This window comes from Papio anubis, chromosome 1 (genome assembly GCF_008728515.1).
Source record: "Papio anubis isolate 15944 chromosome 1, Panubis1.0, whole genome shotgun sequence".
NCBI lineage: Eukaryota > Metazoa > Chordata > Mammalia > Primates > Cercopithecidae > Papio > Papio anubis.
In genome coordinates, this window is record NC_044976.1 from 32,270,122 (window position 1) to 32,288,651 (window position 18,530).

Below are 18,530 nucleotides of genomic sequence, written 5' to 3' on the forward strand. Positions count from 1 at the left end.
GGATTGCCCTAGCATTGGAACTTTAAAAAGACCAATAAAATAGGCAAACTTCTGGCAAGACTAACTGAGTGGAAAAAAAAGAAAGAAAGAAAGAAATGCGCAGGAGCAGCTGTGAGAAAGGGATGTGACCCAGACACCATGGAGAAAGAAAGGTTGAGTGGGAAAACTATGTACAACCCTAGGATAATAGACTTGACACTCTCAATAAAATAGGTGATTTTATTGGTGATTCCCTGGACTAACACACAGACAAAAACCGATTCGTGAATAAAAAAAAAATTGAGTGGACTAAAAACCATGCAAGAACATTAAAAAAAAAATTCACAAAGACCCAAGGGTCCCCACCAAGCATGCTTGCTGCTGCCTCTCCACACCCCCAGAGCAGCACCATTCCAGTATTAAGGACAGCATCTTCCAATGTTACTTGGACTGTCCTCTAAGGTCATTTCCCCTCCTATCGTCCTCCGGGGTGTGAGCTCCTCCGGTTCCAGGTCAATAAAAGGCAGTGGTCTCCTTCTAGCCCTTCCCCTTTGCTAAGCCTGTGTGACCTTGTGAAATGAATTAGAATAAGCAGATCACAAAGATGACAGAGATCAGGAGCACAAACAGGGACAACCTAATGAAGGTTCAACCCCAGAGCTTCATGCTCATGGCTGGTTGGCCAGGAACGCTGTGCTGTGGCTGGGGACACATCTGATTCTTCTGCATCCTTAGGACAAGAGGAAGCCTCCCTGCCAGAACCACTTCACCAGGTCATGGAAACTCCCACCCTTCCATGCTAGAACACCGGCCAGGCCAGTCTCCACTCTGCTGAGTCTTCCATACTTCCCCTCAGAGTCAGAAAACCCAAGTGTCAGAAAACAAAGACTCCACTACATATTCGGGGACCCTGCCTTAAGAGCAGGACAAGCTTAAGTAACTCTAGCAGGCAGAATTGGAGAATTTGCCTCTAGCTGTCCACACCTCAATCAGTGCCCCATTGATCTGATCTGACATTCTATCTTTCAAACATGCATTCAACATCATGAGCTCAAAATCCGATGGAGAAGACTGGCTCCTTTGTGACCACATCCAGTCTTATGTTTTAGGTACCATCCAGTCCTAGTCTCCCAAATTTGTATCTCTAGCCCTGACACCCTTGAACTCAAAACCCACATATTCAAGTGCATGTTCAATGCCTTCTCCACCTGGATATCTAATAGACATCTAAAATTTTATACGGCCAAACTGAATCTTAACTTCCAGCTCCTCCTCTCAGGAAACAGCTACTTCTTCCTATAATCATTAAAGCCAAGGAGACTGGAATCATCCTCATCTCCTTTCTCCCACAGCCCACACCCAATGCAACAACAAATCCTGTCTGCTCTGTGTTTGGAATACAGCACAGATCTGACCATTTGTCATCATGTCCCCACTTCCAGGAGACCCAAGCCTCCTTCTTCTCTGCCCTGAGCAGCAGCCTGCAGCCTCACCCCTTTCACTCCATTCTCCCTACAATGGCAAAGGCCTGTCACAGCAGGTCCCTCTTCTGCTCAGAACCCTCCAAGGGTTTCCTGTGCCTCAGGATCAAGGCCAAAGTCCCTGTGTGACCCATGAGGCCCTGCAGGATCTACCACCTTCTGCCACCTCCCAGCCTCACCTTTTCCCTTCCATAACTCCTACCCACTGGCTTGCTCTAGCCTGTAACCACTGGCCTCCTGCATACCCTCCTTTGCTTGTGAGAGGAATTCAAACTAGCACAGCATAAAGACAACACCTGGGATGATCTAGAATGAGGATTCCAAAACTGCAGGTCTTCCTAGTCAACATGGTTGGCTTGGCCTGAGTGGACTGTGCCACAGCAAGACCATCCTCCAAAGGTTGGCCCTGTACCCTTTACATTTCCTGTGCCCTTGGCCTAGAAGCTTTCCCTAGATACCTATACAGGATACCCACCATACATGATATTCCATGATTCAGCTCTCTGCTCATAGCTCTCTTTCTGCTCGGAAAAACCATCCCTGACCACCCTATAAAAACCAGCAATCACAGCAATCCTAAAAAAGGATGAGTTCATGTCCTTTGCAGGGACATGGATGAAGCTGGAAACCATCATTCTCAGCAAACTTACACAGGAACAGAAAACCAAACACAGCATGTTCTCACTCACAAGTGGGAGTTGAACAATGAGAACACATGGACACAGGGAGGGGAACATCACACACCGGGGCCTGTCGGGGGGTTGGGGGTTAGGGGAGGGATATTAGGAGAAATACCTAATGTAGATGACTGGTTGATGGGTGCAGAAAACCACCATGGCACTTGTACACTTATGTAACAAACCTGTATGTTCTGCACATGTACCCCAGAACTTAAAGTATAACAAAAATAATAATAACAATAATAAAGCCAGCACTCCTGCCATCACTTTCTTACCCTGTGTGCTTTGTCTTCACAGAACCAGACATGTTATGTATTTCCATATCTCCCTCCCCATTAGCATGTAGCCACTGCATGAAGGCAGTGGCTTTGTTTTTCTCACTGCTATTCCCCCGCATCCAGGCCAGTGTCAAGACATAATAGGTACCCATGAAATATTTGTGGAATGAATGAATGAAGAGGACTCTAGCCCTTTACCAATGTTTCACAGAACCCTGCTGAACCTCAAGGGAAGATGATTAGCCCAGTCTTTTCTGGGAGAAACTGCAGGAGGGGTGCAGGGGGGCCCCAGATGCCCCCCACCTCTGCTGTAGGCTTCCCAGACTCACTTCTGCCCTGAGGAGAAAGAGAAGAGGGCTGAAGACTGTGCAGTAAATGTGTGTGTGAGACCCTGCTGCAGGAGCTTGGAAGCCAAGGGCTGAGATGCATCTTAAACAAAGCTTTGAGGTTAAGCATTTGGCTGGGAACCACTCATTAGTGCATCATGTCATTAGAAGCAATTAGCACCTCTGGCTCCCCAGGGCTTGGCTGGTAAGCCATTAACCCTTTGGCTTCCTGAGGAGACGGGAAGCCACGCTGACCTGACCTGGACAAGGCTTGTGACACAGGCTGGCTGGCCTCCGGGTCACCTAGAGAGTTATGACGCTGGGGTCTTCACCTGTGCCCCAGAAAAGTCTGCCTTTTCTGTAGAGGGTGGAAGCCTTCCTCTGGACTCCCTCCTGTGAGCTCTTCTCCTTGAGAGGCCTCAGGGGTATAGGAAGCCATCTTACTCGCTCCATGGGGTTCTCTTCCATCACAGGGATGGGGATTAAGAGGGTGGGAACTCCCCCAAATTCCAGAGTCTACACTCACAACCAAGGCCTTGCAAATGCAAAGCAAACTCCAGAAAAGTGTTGATGGTTTCAAATACTATGATGCAAGACATATTCATTGCATCACTATCAGCCTTCAACACCCACATCTGTTGGTTCCAACTTATATTTCTGTGTATACAAATAATACACCCTGTGCATGAAAAATCAGTTTCAACAGAAAGAGCTGAATTTGTCTAGAACCCTCTTGTGTTTTCTCTCTAGTCTTCCCAAATGTCCTACTAATCAATCCTCCCAACTGGAAACCTCTAAGCAAGAGATATGAATTGGGAAACCAGAGGGGTTGAGGGAGGGCATCATGAAAACAGTGGTCTTTGTTGATGACCATAAACTTTTCACTCAAGAAAGTTCTTCCTCCTAGTGAGCCTGGCTCAGAGCCCAACTGTTTGCTACAAGGAAGGTAGGCAGCATGGTACCTCGTACGCAGATTCTCCGGCTGGGGAGGACCATCAAACACCGACAGGACATCAAAGTCCTCTTCCAGGGCAAAGGACTGGAACACAAGCTGGATCCTGTGCTGCTCTTCCGCGGTGATGGTCCACGTGCAGTTGGCGTAATTGGGGTAGCCATATGGGAACCCTGGGCTCTCAACTGTCCCATTGGGACCGTGCAGTTGGAACGTGCAGTTCTGGCCTGGGAAAGAGAAACAGAGCAGTTCAGAATAGCCAGAATAACTCCTAGAAGCTTCTAGAGAGTCAGGAGTAATGTGTTAGCCAATCATGAACCCACTTTTCCAAGCGCTTCCCATGAGCCAGCCCTGTGCTTGGCACTGAGGGAGGTACAAAGGGTGACTGACGTTGACTGTGGGCTTGCTGTGTGCTGTGTACTGACCAGGTGATACATTGTGTATCATTTAATCAAGGCTTACAGCAACTCTATGCAGTAGAAAATTAAGGTTTTGAGAGTCAGAACTACAAAGTCACCAATACCAGGCTGAACTCAGACTTCCCCTCTACAACATGGAATGTCAGAACGACAATTTCAAATCTTCTCCACTGTCTACAACCTCCTGGCTCTCAGCTAACTCCTCTCCCTCACTCTCCATAGGAAATAAAAGCCATTCCTAAGGATTCCCTTGCCTTCCCCATTCCAAACCCTTCTAGCCTATCCCATGCTGTCTTCATTCCCGCTACAGAGGAGCCACCTCTTCCTCCACCTAAATGGAGGAAGGGTTTCCCTACTCCATTCCCTACTCTTCAAGAACAGTATACGATCCTTTTTCTCTCTAACGTGTGTTCAGTCATTTCCTCTCCACTAGTACCTTCTCATTTTAAATGTGCTCAAGACTATCGTTAAGAAAACAATTCCCCACCCCACTTCTCATCTCCCTCCAGCCTTGTCTCTCTCTCTTCTTCTTCACAGCCAAATTTATAGAAAACACAATCTGTCTATACTTTCTGTCTCCATTTCCTTACTTCCCACTCACTCTCCAACCCTGTCAATTCTGCCTTCTGGTCCCATCGATCCACCCAAACAGGTCTACTACCCATGGGCTCGGTGGCTATTTTTCCATCTTCTGGTTCATTGACTGCTCAGTACCTCTGACTGCTGTTGCTCACCCTCCTTTCCGAAACACTCCTCCGGGCCAGAGCATCTCAGACCTCACTGTGCACACGCATCACCTGGGGATCTGTCTCAAATGGAGATTCAGCTCGACACTGGGGTGGGACTGGAGAGACTGCCTTTCCACCTTGCTCCCTGGTGATGTGATGATGCCCTGTATGGGACCATATTTTGAGCAGCAGTGCCCTGAGCTTCCTCCCACAATACCATACTCCTTTCCTGCTCCCGCTCTTTCTCTGCCTCCTTTCAGTCTCTGTGCCAAGGCTTCTCCTCTTCCCTCCAATTTGGGGGACTTCCCACTTATGCATTGGTTACTCACAATGTTGTGATCCAGGCCAGTCATCCCTCTGTGCACCAGGCCCATCACCCGTTTGGGATGCTCTCAATGTCCCTCCACCCACTCTCTCCTCTTCTGTTGCCTCCCCCGCAACTCAATGAATGGAATCGTGCCTCCATCTCTTTATCTAAGTAAGGCTCACCTAAGAGCTTCCTCTTCTTCACAACCCCATGGCTAATCTACCACTCTATCTCTATGTCCATCTGTCCTCACCCCACGCCAAACTCATTCCTAAACTGCCATATTCACTCCTAACTGGTCAGCCGCATTTGCTCTGGTCCTTGCCAATCTGTTCTTCACACTGCAGGCAGAATACGGTGAGGTCATCCCAACCTCCCATCTGCCCCAAACGTTCAATGGCTCCTCCTTGCTCTTCAATAAAGAAAAAAGCACTTGAAGTATACAAGGGTCTCTACATGGCCTGGCCCTTAGTGACCTCCCAGCTTCATATCCACCAGTTTTCCAGTCAAATCCTGCCTGTTTATGTCCTTTGTACCTGCCACACCCTCGTACTGCAGAGCCACAGGACCTTTGCATGTATGGTTCTCTTTGCCTACAACACTTCTAGCATACCCATCTTTCAGATCTCAGCCTAGTGTCCTTCCTTGGTCAGATCAAGCCCACTACTATACACTGTCATGATATCGTAACTTCTCCTTAGTGGCACTTATTATAAATCTCCATGCTTCCATATGATTGTTTCACAAGTATCTGTCTTCTCACCAGGCTGAATGCTTCATGAGAGCAGACACCATATGTGAATTTCCCATCTTTGAATCCATGTCCCAAGCTCAGTATCAGGTATGTGGTAAATTCTCAATAATTTAATATATTGTTTGTATTTATTTGGTGTTTGGCTAGACACTCTCCTAAAAACTACCTATTGACTTGTCTAATCCTCACAACAGCCCTGTAAGTAGATACCATTACTATCATCTCCATTTTACAGACAAAGAACTAAGGCAGAAAGAAATTAAGGAATGGGGCCCAAGTCACTGTTACACAAAGGTAGGACTCAAACATAAGCAGTCCACTTCAAATCCATTTTCTTCACCATGATGCTGATAAATTGACTCGACACTAATTTTTTTTAAGCCCATTTTAGGGATTAACCAACAAAGGACAGTTAATCTCTAAAGGACTTTAATATTAAGAAATCTCTTAACATGAAGTATCCCATTAAATGACAAAAAAAAAAAAAAAAATGTTAAGGTCTTCTGAATAAATCCTAAACAGGCATTTCATAAAATTAGGCATGTAACCCTGATTAAAATAAGCATTCAAAACCAGGAAAAAGAATATTTCCTTACCATGATAAAACTTCAATTTTAGAACAATACTCTACCTTGTACTTATAGTGAAACACCTGATTAAGATCGGGAACAAGACAGAGATGCCACCATCACCTCTGGGATTTCATGGCTTATTGGAAGAGTTAACCCATGTGACACAAGAAAAAGAAATGAGAAAAGAGGAAGAAAAATTATGGTTTGCAGATGATACATTAATATACCTAGAAAACCCAGGAGAATTCATAATAAAGCTATTAGAGATAATATGAAATTTTAATAAACTAGCCAAATGCAAAATAATACACAAAAATCAGTAACATTCCTATATGTCAATGACAGATAAAAATATAAAGAAAAAATATCCTGTTTATGGTAACTACAAAATGCATATAGTACATATAAATAAACTTAACAAGAAAGGTGCAGGCACCATATGAAAATGACTTTTACAGAGGGATAAAAAATTTGAATAACTGGAGAGACATAGCATAATCTTGAGTGGATACAGAAAGGTTAATTTATGATATTAACCTCTTGAAAAGTTATAGAAAAGTTAATTTATAAGTTTAATACAATTCAGATGAAAAGCCCAATGACCTGTTTTAAATTTGGCAAAATGATACCTAAGTTTAACTGGAAAAATAGATTGTCACAATGCATTTTTTAAGAAAAGATAGTAAATTTAGCAGTCTCATTCCACAAGATACTAAACAGCATCATAAATGACTCTTATGAAATAGTGTGGGGGTGGTCCAGGAGTAAACAGGTAGGACATGAAATGGCATTACATGAATATCTTTAATGCACATAAAAATGGAAATATGTATCAGGCAATATTAAAAAAACAATGAGAAAAGAAAAAGACTTTTGCTGGGTCAACTAATACACTGTTTGGGAAAATAATTATCTCCTCGAATCACACCATATACCAAAATAACTTCCAGACGGAGCAAAGAGTTACATGTTAAAAAATAAAGTCATAAAATAATTAGAAAAAAACCTAGGTAATTATCTGACTGATTTTTTAGCATAATAACTGAGGCGGCTACTACAAGATTGATATGAAAAGTATGCATATGTCAACAATAGAAACAATATCAGAAAGCCTACAAAAATGTTAAGAGAAAAGTAATATCATGAATACAGAAAGAACTATTACTAATACTTAGGGCGGAAAGTACTATTAGTAATAATTGGGCAGGATCTGAACAAATTAGTTCACAAAAGAAGACATAAATGGCCCAGAAGCCAGAAAAATATCCAACCACAGTGATAATGAAATAAAGCCTCTAACTCCACAACTTTCAGAGGAGCCCAGAGTACACTTCCTTGAACTTTCCCTCACTGGTACAGGTACCAGATTTACTTCACTCCTGTCCCTAAAACCTGCCTGGTAATGTCATTGCATCATGCCATTCATTCCTTCCTTCATGCATTCATTCCTCTAGGATAGATCCTGTGATGAGCCAAGGGGGCCTGGATCATAGACTAGAAATAAGTAAATCCAGTCATTGGACAATAACATGCTGGAGGGGTACACATGCTAGAGTGGTTCTGAAGTATAGATGCCACAGGGGCCACATCTTAAGGGCCTCCCCCATTCGTGTTGTGGGCAACCAAGGAAATATCAACATTCACCACCATCACCAGCATCCTAGACCTCTGCCTTGGCTCAGACCTGCCAAGGACTGGAGATTCTGATTAAGAATCTAGGCGTGAATGGCATCTTCTGCTATAGAGAAAGAAGTGAAGGAGTTCAGAACAAAGCCTCCGGGAACATCTCCCAGGCAAGGGGACAGAAAAGGGAAGAAAAGGGGACAGAGTGGGGAACAGGTAGAATAGTAGGAGAGGATCCAGAGGGCAGTTCCATGCAGGAGAGGGCGACTCGATGTGGTGAACAGCACAGAAAGACTAAGATGAGGGTCTTGAATGAGGTCACTCTGTCTGGTGTCTAAATAGTCCCTCTGGAAGCAATGCCGAGAGCCGGAGCCTTGACCTGGTCCCTGCTGCATCCCTACTGCCTAGAATTCAATAAGTATTTGCTGAATGGATAGATCAATTTCAGCAAAGGCAGGTGAGAGGATGGCAAGGTGGAAAGAGGGCAGATTGTAATAGGCAAGACTGGCTGATGAGAAGTTGGAAGGCCATTGTGTTCTAAACAATAACTTTTACATTGTAAAAACTTTGTAAAATATAGGCAAGATTTAAAAAGAGAAAACTGGCCGGGCACGGTGGCTCACGCCTGTAATCCCAGCACTTTGGGAGGCCGAGGTGGGTGGATCACGAGGTCAGGAGATCGAGACTATCCTGGCTAACACAGTAAAACCCCGTCTCTACTAAAAATACAAGAAAAAAAAAGATAGCCGGACGTGGTGGCGGGCGCCTGTAGTCCCAGGTACTCGAGAGGCTGAGGCAGGAGAATGGCGTGAAACCGGGAGGCGGAGTTTGCAGTGAGCCGAGATCGCTCCACTGCACTCCAGCCTGGGTGACAGAGCGAGACTCCATCTCAAAAAACATAAAATAAAATAAAAAAATAAAAATAAAAAAGAGAAAACTGATTATAATCTCTTCCTTCCAGAGGCAACTGCTGTTAATATTTTCATTTTTTTGAAATTTTTTCCATGCATATTTCACATTTCACATTGTTGAGATAACACCATATATATAATTTTGTGTGCTACTTTTTCAGTAAGTTATTCTTCAATCTTCAATTTAAAAAGGCAATGTGGACTTGTAATATGCATAGATATGCACATATGCAATGCAAGTATAAAAAATATATATCCAGTCTCCCTCCTCCCCACCCAATCCAAAATTACCGAAGTTAACAGCCAGGTATGTGTCCCTCCCTCACCTTCTTCTCTCTCATGCAAACCATATGGACACATTCTGGGAGAATTTTTATTATTTCGTTTAAAAAATAAAACTGTAGTTTAGTTCATTTTTCTGCAACTTGCTTTTTCACATAACAATACGCCGGGGACACCTTCCAGGTCAGTAGATACAGATCTAACTTATTTTTTATATGAATGTGTAATATTCCATGCCATGGATGTATCTCAATTTATTCAACCACTCCCCTGTTGATGGCCATTCAGGTCATTTCTCGGTTTTCTTTTGTAACAATTCAGTAAATGTTATAACATGAGCGTTCCCTAAGATACTGAATCTGTTCATAAACAGCATTTTAAATGGATGCACAACGTTTCAATGTACGGTTATACTAGAATTTAGTTAGCCATTCTCCTACTGTCAAACATTTAAATTGCTTCTGGATTTTTTGTTCCATTGTAAATAAAACCTGGACCCTTAGTTAGATCTGGTGACAGGATGCTGGTCAATGCAGTGGAAAATGCCTTTCCACGGCCAGAATCCCAGAACGAATGTTCCCCTATGCAGTAACTGCCTCCAGCTTTGGTTTCAGGTGGAGTCAGGTAAGGTACTGTCCACATTAGGCTGGCTGACCTCTGTCAGGGATGGCTAGAAAGGGTTAGGAGCATGACTCATTTGGAAACCTCCCTGAAACCAGTGTATGTTAGTAAGCTGAGGAAGTTATAACCCAGAGCAGCCACTCCAGATTGAAATGTGAATGGAATGGGAGCTCATGTCAAAATGGCTTTGTCCTTTCACGCCCGTGAAATGTTGAATTTCTTTCAAGAAAAAGGCTACCTTTTCTTCACTTCTAGTGACTGATGTTCTGCCCTGTAGATAGGAATGCTGCTACTGACCTTCATTTTGATGGCACCTTGCATTTCTCTCTAGCCAGGATGGTCTGCCTTCTCCCACCCATGCCTTGAGACTCTGTTCAATGCAGCTACCCCCATCAGGCTCCAGAACAATCCCAGAGAACTAGACTCCTCAGGTCATTGCTTATTCATTTGTTTTGGATTATTTCCCCAGGACAGACTTCCAATAGCAGATGACTGGGTCAAAGGGTATGAACATTTCTGAGGCTGTGACTCTGGGTTAACAATATCCTTTCTAGGAAATGTGCACCCATTAAACTCTCAATAGTCATGTCTAGGAATGCCTATCTCACAGCACCTTTGCCAACATTGGGTATCGTCTTATTTGGAAATTTTTTAGTTAGTGATGTTTTATGACTCAGATTCAACATCTTTTTCACTTTTTCTAATAATTTTTTTTTATTATTGTACTTTAAGTTCTAGGGTACATGTGCATAACGTGCAGGTTTGTTACATATGTATACTTGTGCCATGTTGCTGTGCTGCACCCATCAATTCGTCAGCACCCATCAACTCGTCATTTACATCAGGTATAACTCCCAATGCAATCCCTCCCCCCTCTCCCCTCCCCATGATAGGCCCCGGTGTGTGATGTTCCCCTTCCCGAGTCCAAGTGATCTCATTGTTCAGTTCCCACCTATGAGGGAGAACATGCGGTGTTTAGTTTTCTGTTCTTGTGATAGTTTGCTAAGAATGATGGTTTCCAGCTGCATCCATGTCCCTACAAAGGACACAAACTCATCCTTTTTTATAAAAAAAAAAACAAAAACAAAAAAACAAAAACAAAAACAAATACCACAATGAAAAAGGAGCTGAGGACTTAATCAGATAGTTCCAAAAAGAAGGAATTAAAATTATTAGACGTACCAAAACCCCATCAGTACGTCTAATAATTTTAATTCCTTCTTTTTGGAACTATCTGATTAAGTCCTCAGCTCATTTTTCATTGTGGTATTTGTTTTTTTTCCTGATTTCTTACCTATTTATCTATTTTATATATGTGTAATTAATATATTAATCCTTTATGCATAGCATTGCTACATACATGTTTTGTAGTTGTTTGGCCTTTTAATTTTATCATGTTTGACATTCTGAAGTTTCTAAATGTTATATACTTAAATCTTCTATTAGGTCTTACTATTTTTCTTGTCAGTTTGTACTAACTCTTTATAGAGTCAGAATTTTAATCTTTTGTCATATTTGTTGCAAATATTGTTTTCCACCTGGTTGTGTGCTTTTTGTTTTGTTTAGATTTCCCATGTAGATTAAAATGTCACTTTTTTTTTTTTTTTGTTTCTTTGTCTCACTCTGTCACCCAGGCTGGAGTGCAGTGGCCGGATCTCAGCTCACTGCAAGCTCCGCCTCCCGGGTTCACGCCATTCTCCGGCCTCAGCCTCCCGAGTAGCTGGGACTACAGGCGCCCGCCACCTCGCCCGGCTAGTTTTTTGTATTTCTTAATAGAGACGGGGTTTCACCGTGTTAGCCAGGATGGTCTCGATCTCCTGACCTCGTGATCCGCCCGTCTCGGCCTCCCAAAGTGCTGGGATTACAGGCTTGAGCCACCGCGCCCGGCCTAAAATGTCACTTTTTACAGGCAGTCACATTTATCTCTTTTTTTCTTGGTAATATTTTTCCCTTGTTCGCATTGAGAAAGACTTCTCTCAACTAAAGATTGGTTGGCTTCTCATCTCACTCAACATAAAAGCCAAAGTCCTCACCATAGTCCTCTAAGCTTTAAAGGAATGGGTACCCAGATGCCTGTCCACCTCCTCTCCTATCTCTTGTCCCCTCATCCCTGTGATCCAACCATATTCCTGTGATCCATCCATATCCCTATAATCCGGCCATGCTGGACCTTTGCATTTGCTGAGGCTTCAGCCTGGAAAATGTTTCCCCAGTAGCCATGGGACCCTTACTTATTTCCAGTGTCTAGTCAAATATCACCTCCTCGGAGACCACCCTAAGTACAATTCAGACCTGCCTCTCAAGTCAGGTGTTCCAGGTGCCTGCTTTATTTCTGTTCACAGCACTTAGCACCTCTGACATATATTTTCCTCTTGTTTATTTTCTGATGCACCCCCCCAAGTAACATGCAATCTCCATGAGAATGGGGTGCCATTTTGTTCTCTGCTCTATCTCCAGCTCCCAGACCTGAATCTGGCACACAGTAGATGCTCACAGAATAGTTGTTGGTTGAATGAATGAATAAATGAATATTAATTGCCCACCTAGCATTCTGTGCTTGGATTGTTCCTTCACTCGGCTAACTCCAGGCATTTTCAAACTCATTACCTTCTCCAGAAAGCCTTCTGGGAACCCTCAAGACACCATCAAGTATTTGTCCACTCCTTGTTCATCATTCATGATGAATGTCATTGCCTTCACCAATGGTGATATAATGATATGTTTACATGGCTGTCTCTACCAGCAAACTCCTTGAGCTTTTCTTCAATTTTATTTCCATCACCTAGCCCAGTACTTGCCCATAGGAAACACTCAGTACATTTTTTTAAATGAATGAGTGAGTGAAATGAATTAATCTTTTGTAGTAGGTTGGTGCAAAGGTAATTGCGGTTTTTGCCATTAACAGTAATGGCAAAAAAAAAAAATTACTTTTGCACTAATCTAATATTCAAAAAATACTCACCAATTTCACTTATCTGTGTATTCATGGTTTATTTTTGGAAGTGGCTTAGTGGAAAGGTTAAAAGCATGGGTTTTTGGAAACAAAAGCTTTGGGTTCAAATTTCAGATTTGCCACTTAATATTGTGTGTGGGCAACTTATTTAGACTCTTTAAGCCTTAGTTTTGACATCTTTAAAATTAACACCCACTTCTAGGATGGTTGTACAGATTAATGTGATATCTGCTGAGTTGCTAAATGTTCAGTACAGAACCTGGCACAACAAACACCACCTAATTTTCCAGTAAAGAGCTAAGCTTTTCTTGATGTAAGTCCCAGTCACATCTTGTTAAGGTTATTCACAGACATTTTATGCACTTTTTGCTGCACTAGTGAATGCCATTTTTTCTCATTATTTTTTTCTAACTGGTTTTTATGATATACAGAAAACCTATTGATTTTTATACATTCATCTCACATCCAGCTAGGTTTCTGAACACTTATTAATTCTAAAAATTTCTCAGTTGGTTCCCTTGGGTGTTTTAGGTACACAATCATGTTGTCTACAAATAATGATAATTTTAAGGAGATAACTCTTTTGAGAAGTTTGGCAGGAAAATCCAATTCAATTCTGCAAATATTTATTGACTGATAAGGTCAATTTTGGACAAATTTAGTTGGAGATGCCAGTGGGACATCCAGACGGAGATGGCCAGAAGGCAATTAGGGCTGTAGACTGGTGTTTGGGAGTGCAATCTGGACTGGAGATATGGATTTGTTGAAGCCATGCAATTAATGAAACTGCCCTAAGAGGAAACACAGGGGGGAGCTGCAGATGCTGGATAAATCATTGTGCCTGCTGAAGGGGTCTCACCTGCCACACGGAGTGCCAGCTGGACACCTCAAGTCTACAGTCAGCCTCTGGCCCATCACTATGCATGCCTTCTGGCAGGGGCACCTTGTCTGCTGATGAAAGAGGCAGGGGTCAAACAGTATCTCTGGCTCTCTGCAATGACCCTTTAGGAAAGGACCAAGAACTAGGTCATTGGGGATGCTGGCACTGAGCCTCATTTTAGCCCCTCTCCCCTGCACAGCATGTGCCTCAGTCACACCACTAATTTGTCACGTGTAGTGCTTGGCCCTTTGCCTTGTATGCCCTTCCACTGCAGCCTTCTCAACCTAGCAAATCTAACTCACGGTCCCAGGCTCAGTTCATCTCCTCTAAGGAGCCTCCTCTAGTCTGCAGGCAGTTACTCGTCTCTCTCCGCCACCCCCATCTCCCTATTTCGTGCATTAAGTGTTGGGTGAGACAGTTATCACAGATGTTTCTAATGAAGATGTGCATTTTTTTTTTTACTACAGATCTTAACAATCAGAGAGATTGCCGTGAATGTGTAATAGCCTAATCCAGGGTTTCTCAACCTCGACACTATCAGCATTTTGGGTGGGATAATTCTTCATTGTGGGAGGCTGCCCTGTACACATAGGATGTTTAGCAGCATCCCTGGCCTCTACCCAGTGGATGCCAGTAGCACCTCCCAATGTGACAACCAAAATTTCTCCAGACATTGCCAAATGTCTCCTAGGGGGAAAATCACCCCTAGTTGAGAACGACTAGTCTAATTCTTAGCCATATTGAAGTTCCTAATGAAGGTCAGAAATACTCCCTCTAGAATCACATACATAGGAAACTAACCTCCCACAGTTTTCATTCATTTCAGGGCATTAGCAGGCCAAAGGAGCCTATCGCTGGACTCCCCCCCTCCATGACCTGAAGTCTTTTATCTTTGTTGTGCCATGCCTTCCTTGGAGCCTGGTGACACCATCTCAAATGATGTCTTTAAATATGTAAAACAAAACACATAGAATTGCAAAGGAAATCAGTTAGATCAAAATATAGTTTTTAAAATATATTGAAAATTGATCATATACTAATAAGTGCTCCTTTATTAATGCATTATTAATAAGATCTAGCAGTGGGCCTGATACATATTGTAGTTTGAAGCATAAATGCTACTTCAAGATAATTGTACCAACTGTAATGTTCTATGGAAATATTGGTGATCTTACCAGTGACAAATTCACAGGTACTGGTAATACCACTTCGGTGTTTGTTGCCTATCTTCACGATTGGTAGAAATGTTGTTTCAGTGGGAGATTAGTGAAAATAATGCAATTGTCTTCATCCAAGTTAGGGACCCCATGGATTCTATCAAGAACCCCAAATTCAGTCTTTCATTCAGCAAATCTGGGGCATGGTTGGCTTCGTTCCAGGGTGTATAGGTGGGGGTGTTAATGGGCAGTAGGGAGTTGGTGGAGATGGGAGGAGCAGATTGCATACAGTGCGGTCCATGCCTTCAAGGAGTTCACAGTGGATTGTAGGAGACAGACATGGCCCATCTTACTAGCCATCTCCATGTGACAATTGGTTCAGGGAAACCACATTGTTCAATCTTAGAGGAACAGAAAGGAGCACAGACAAACCTAAAAGGACTGGTGCTTTCATGCAAGTCTGAGAAGGGACCAACATTTTTGTGCTTCACTATCATTATCTCTCTAACATTTGCAATGACCCTTTTGAAATGGCTGCTACAGCCCCACCCCCATCATATTACAGGTGAAGAAACTAAGGCTCTTCAAGGCTTAAAAACATGTTCAAGGTCAAACAAATAGCAACGGAAAAGCTGAGATTCCAACCCAGATCTGTACAAAAGCAAAACTCAGGCTCTCAACCCTACCATCCTTCCCTCTGCCAGGCTGCAAATATTTCACACACCATCTCGGGACATACTCCTAAAGCTATAGTCCTGGTTCCACTCTGCACCCAGTGCCAGGGGTCAGAGCCTGGGATTTACTGAAAAGAGCTTAGCACAGCTGCTGTGCCTCAGGGACCTGGATACAAAACAGGGTCTCCTGTTTCCTCTCAAGCTGGGGATGCATGCAACAAAGGCACAAAACAATGCATAGCAGGTGGAGTGAAGCAGCAAGCCTGTCCCTGTACCATATCCAATTGCTCCGTGAGAATAATCCCATGCCACTCAGCTTCCTAATTCTAACTCCAGGCTTTCTGATTCTCCTGGACATGTTTAACACAGAAGCCACCACTGTGGACCAAACATGATTTCCCCTGCATGGCGATACAGATGCAGTTCATTTCCCATCATCCTGAGCCAACACTAGTCAGGGGTTGTTTATTATTTTGACAGGGAATCCTGGACTAGCAGAAGCAACTCTGCTTTACTGATTCTCATTATGCCACATCCCTGGATCAGCAGCAAGAGAAAGGACCAGGTATCTCTGGGGCCAGGAGCCTCTGCCAGGCTGGTTCTACTCCTGTCTGGGTCTTTCAGAGTGAAAATGAGGAACTATCATTGAATTCTCCCCAGCTGAGAAGATGCCTGAGCTATGGTTTTGGTCCACGGGACAATGGCTAAGCACAGGAACAGATTCATGAAAGTTGAGGGCTTAGCAAATGCTTGATTAATTCATTTACTTATTTTGAAAATCGTATTAAGCACCCACTGTGTCCCAGGCATTATTCCTGCCCTCATGGAGCTTACGGTCTAATAAAAATATATTATTAAACATTTTTTTCTGTGCCAAGTACTGTCTTATGCATTGTACATATAATAATTCATTCCATTCTCACAACTGTATGATATAGGTGCTATTACTCTCCCCATTTCATAGGTAGGGAAACTGAGGTCTAGGAAGGTTAAGTAATGTGCCCAAGGTCAGACAGCTGATAAATAGTGGAAATAAGAATCAACCCCAGGCAATCTGGTACCACATCCTGTCTTCTTAACCACTACTCTATCATAGATGATGGATGGATAGATGGGTGGGTGGATGGATGAGGGGCGGACAACATAGTAAGCTAAACCCCTTTCTAGAGCACTCTCATACAGCAAAGAACTTCACCTTAGGTAGCCCTTTCCTCAAGTATCAGACACGTCAGTTAGAACTCCTAGGCTTCTGCCCCTTTGCCTGACATTTGGGGAATGAGTCCACTATGGTGAGGTTCAGCACAGCGGCAGAAAGGGGACCACATGGGGATATCTGTGCACATTGAACTTCCCAGAAGAAAAAGAATCATAATAACTCGGGAAATAGGAGTGAATTGTCAAAATATGTGAAACCAAGCCTATGCTGCTGTTTCTGTCATCATGAGAACCTCATGATGGCAGGACCACACCTGACTCACTGTTAAATCCGAACACAAGGTTTGGCATTTCATAGACACTCCATTAATATTTGTCAAATAAATGGATTAATTGTCTGCTTGTCAACTGTGTCTTGTTTTTTCTTTTCATTTGTTTCTTTATCCATTAAAAACACATGGCTCCTGTTTTATCTGGTGGAGCTGGCCTCATCCCTAAAGAAAATAAGCAACTTTAAGCCCTGTGCCCGTATCAGACACATATTTGAAAGTTAATTTTAAAAATGAGAGAGAGAAAAAGAAAACAAAACCCTAATGAGAGAGAGAAAAAAGAAAAAACAAAACCCTAACATAGTGCCATGGAATGAGAAAGCCTGGGTTCTTAACTCTGCTTTGCCACTTGCTACCAAGGAATATGGTCAAGTCCCTTAGTCAGTTAAGGCTCCTGCCCCTCTATGGAATGGGGTTCTCAAGACCACATTCACAGAGATGCTCTGAGGCAGCCAGCCCGAGTGAGTGGTTGGTGCCTGACAGGAGCAAGAGGAGCCCTGTCCATGGTCCTGAACCGTGAATGTCCTCAGGGGAGGTTGTTTCTCTTGATCCTAAGCCACTGGGGACGCCTGTCCAACCTCTCCCATAATTTCTGCACCAGAAGAAAAAGGAACTACAATGATAAGAAAATAATAGAACTGGTGAGATAAAGAAACAGAGGGATAGAAAGAGGGAAAGAAGCTGAAGAGGGAAAGGGGTGAAGGTAGAAAAGAGAGAGCACTGCAGCTCCATTCAGAATCCTGAGTGCCCGAGACTCTGTCTTCCCACCTTGGGTCAGACAGAACCACAGTAGAGATGATTTGACACAGGAGTCCTGGGATAGGGAGGGCAAACCTTCCAAGGTGTACTCCTGAGATGTTCCTGGCACTTATTCTTCAGCAGCCAATGACATGGAAGAGATGCCTCTAGATGCCTCTAGAGATGAGGGGTGGGAAGACTTGAAATCAGAAAGCATGAGGGCCAGCATCAAAGAGGGCATGACATGAGGTCACCAGCTGTTGCACGCATCCTCTTCTTTCTCCATAGCAGCCCAACGCCCTCATTCCTCTAACAGCTTCAGACTGGACATCCACTGGGAATCCAGAAGGTTCATTCATGAAGACAGTGGCAGCAGATCCAGGGCAAGCTCAATCCAGATCATTCTTTAAATTAAGGCATTCAAAGATCATCTGCAATTTCACTTTGTTTTCCCAATCTTCAGCAGACGTGTTTCTCATTTTACATACAAAGGAAAGGGTTTTGTGTTTTGATGACCCCAACTGCACATTTGAATTGTATGAGCACTGATGGTGTTTTGAAAATTGTTCCTATCAAAAGGGAGAGCTCAAATCAGCTCCCACTGCTCAAGCAAATGAGTGATGGGGTCAGTATGGACCTGGTTCAGCTCAGACCAGTCTAGATGCCAACAGGGACTCATCCTTCAATGAACATTCGGCATCTTCATCATGAAATTTTTGCCAACCCAGAAT

The 18,530-nt window shown here is 43.3% G+C and overlaps 1 protein-coding gene across 6 annotated transcripts in view; it reads right to left on the reverse strand.

The window, feature by feature from the left end:
- Positions 1 to 18,530, reverse strand: part of CSMD2 (CUB and Sushi multiple domains 2) — a 649,640-nt gene that overhangs the window by 573,038 nt on the left and 58,072 nt on the right. For all 6 annotated transcript variants that reach the window (XM_021939191.2, XM_021939203.2, XM_031666818.1 and 3 more), the window contains exon 2: positions 3,707 to 3,923. In XM_021939191.2, coding sequence (XP_021794883.2) covers positions 3,707 to 3,923 — 217 coding nt within the window. The remainder of the gene's footprint in view (positions 1 to 3,706; positions 3,924 to 18,530) is intronic.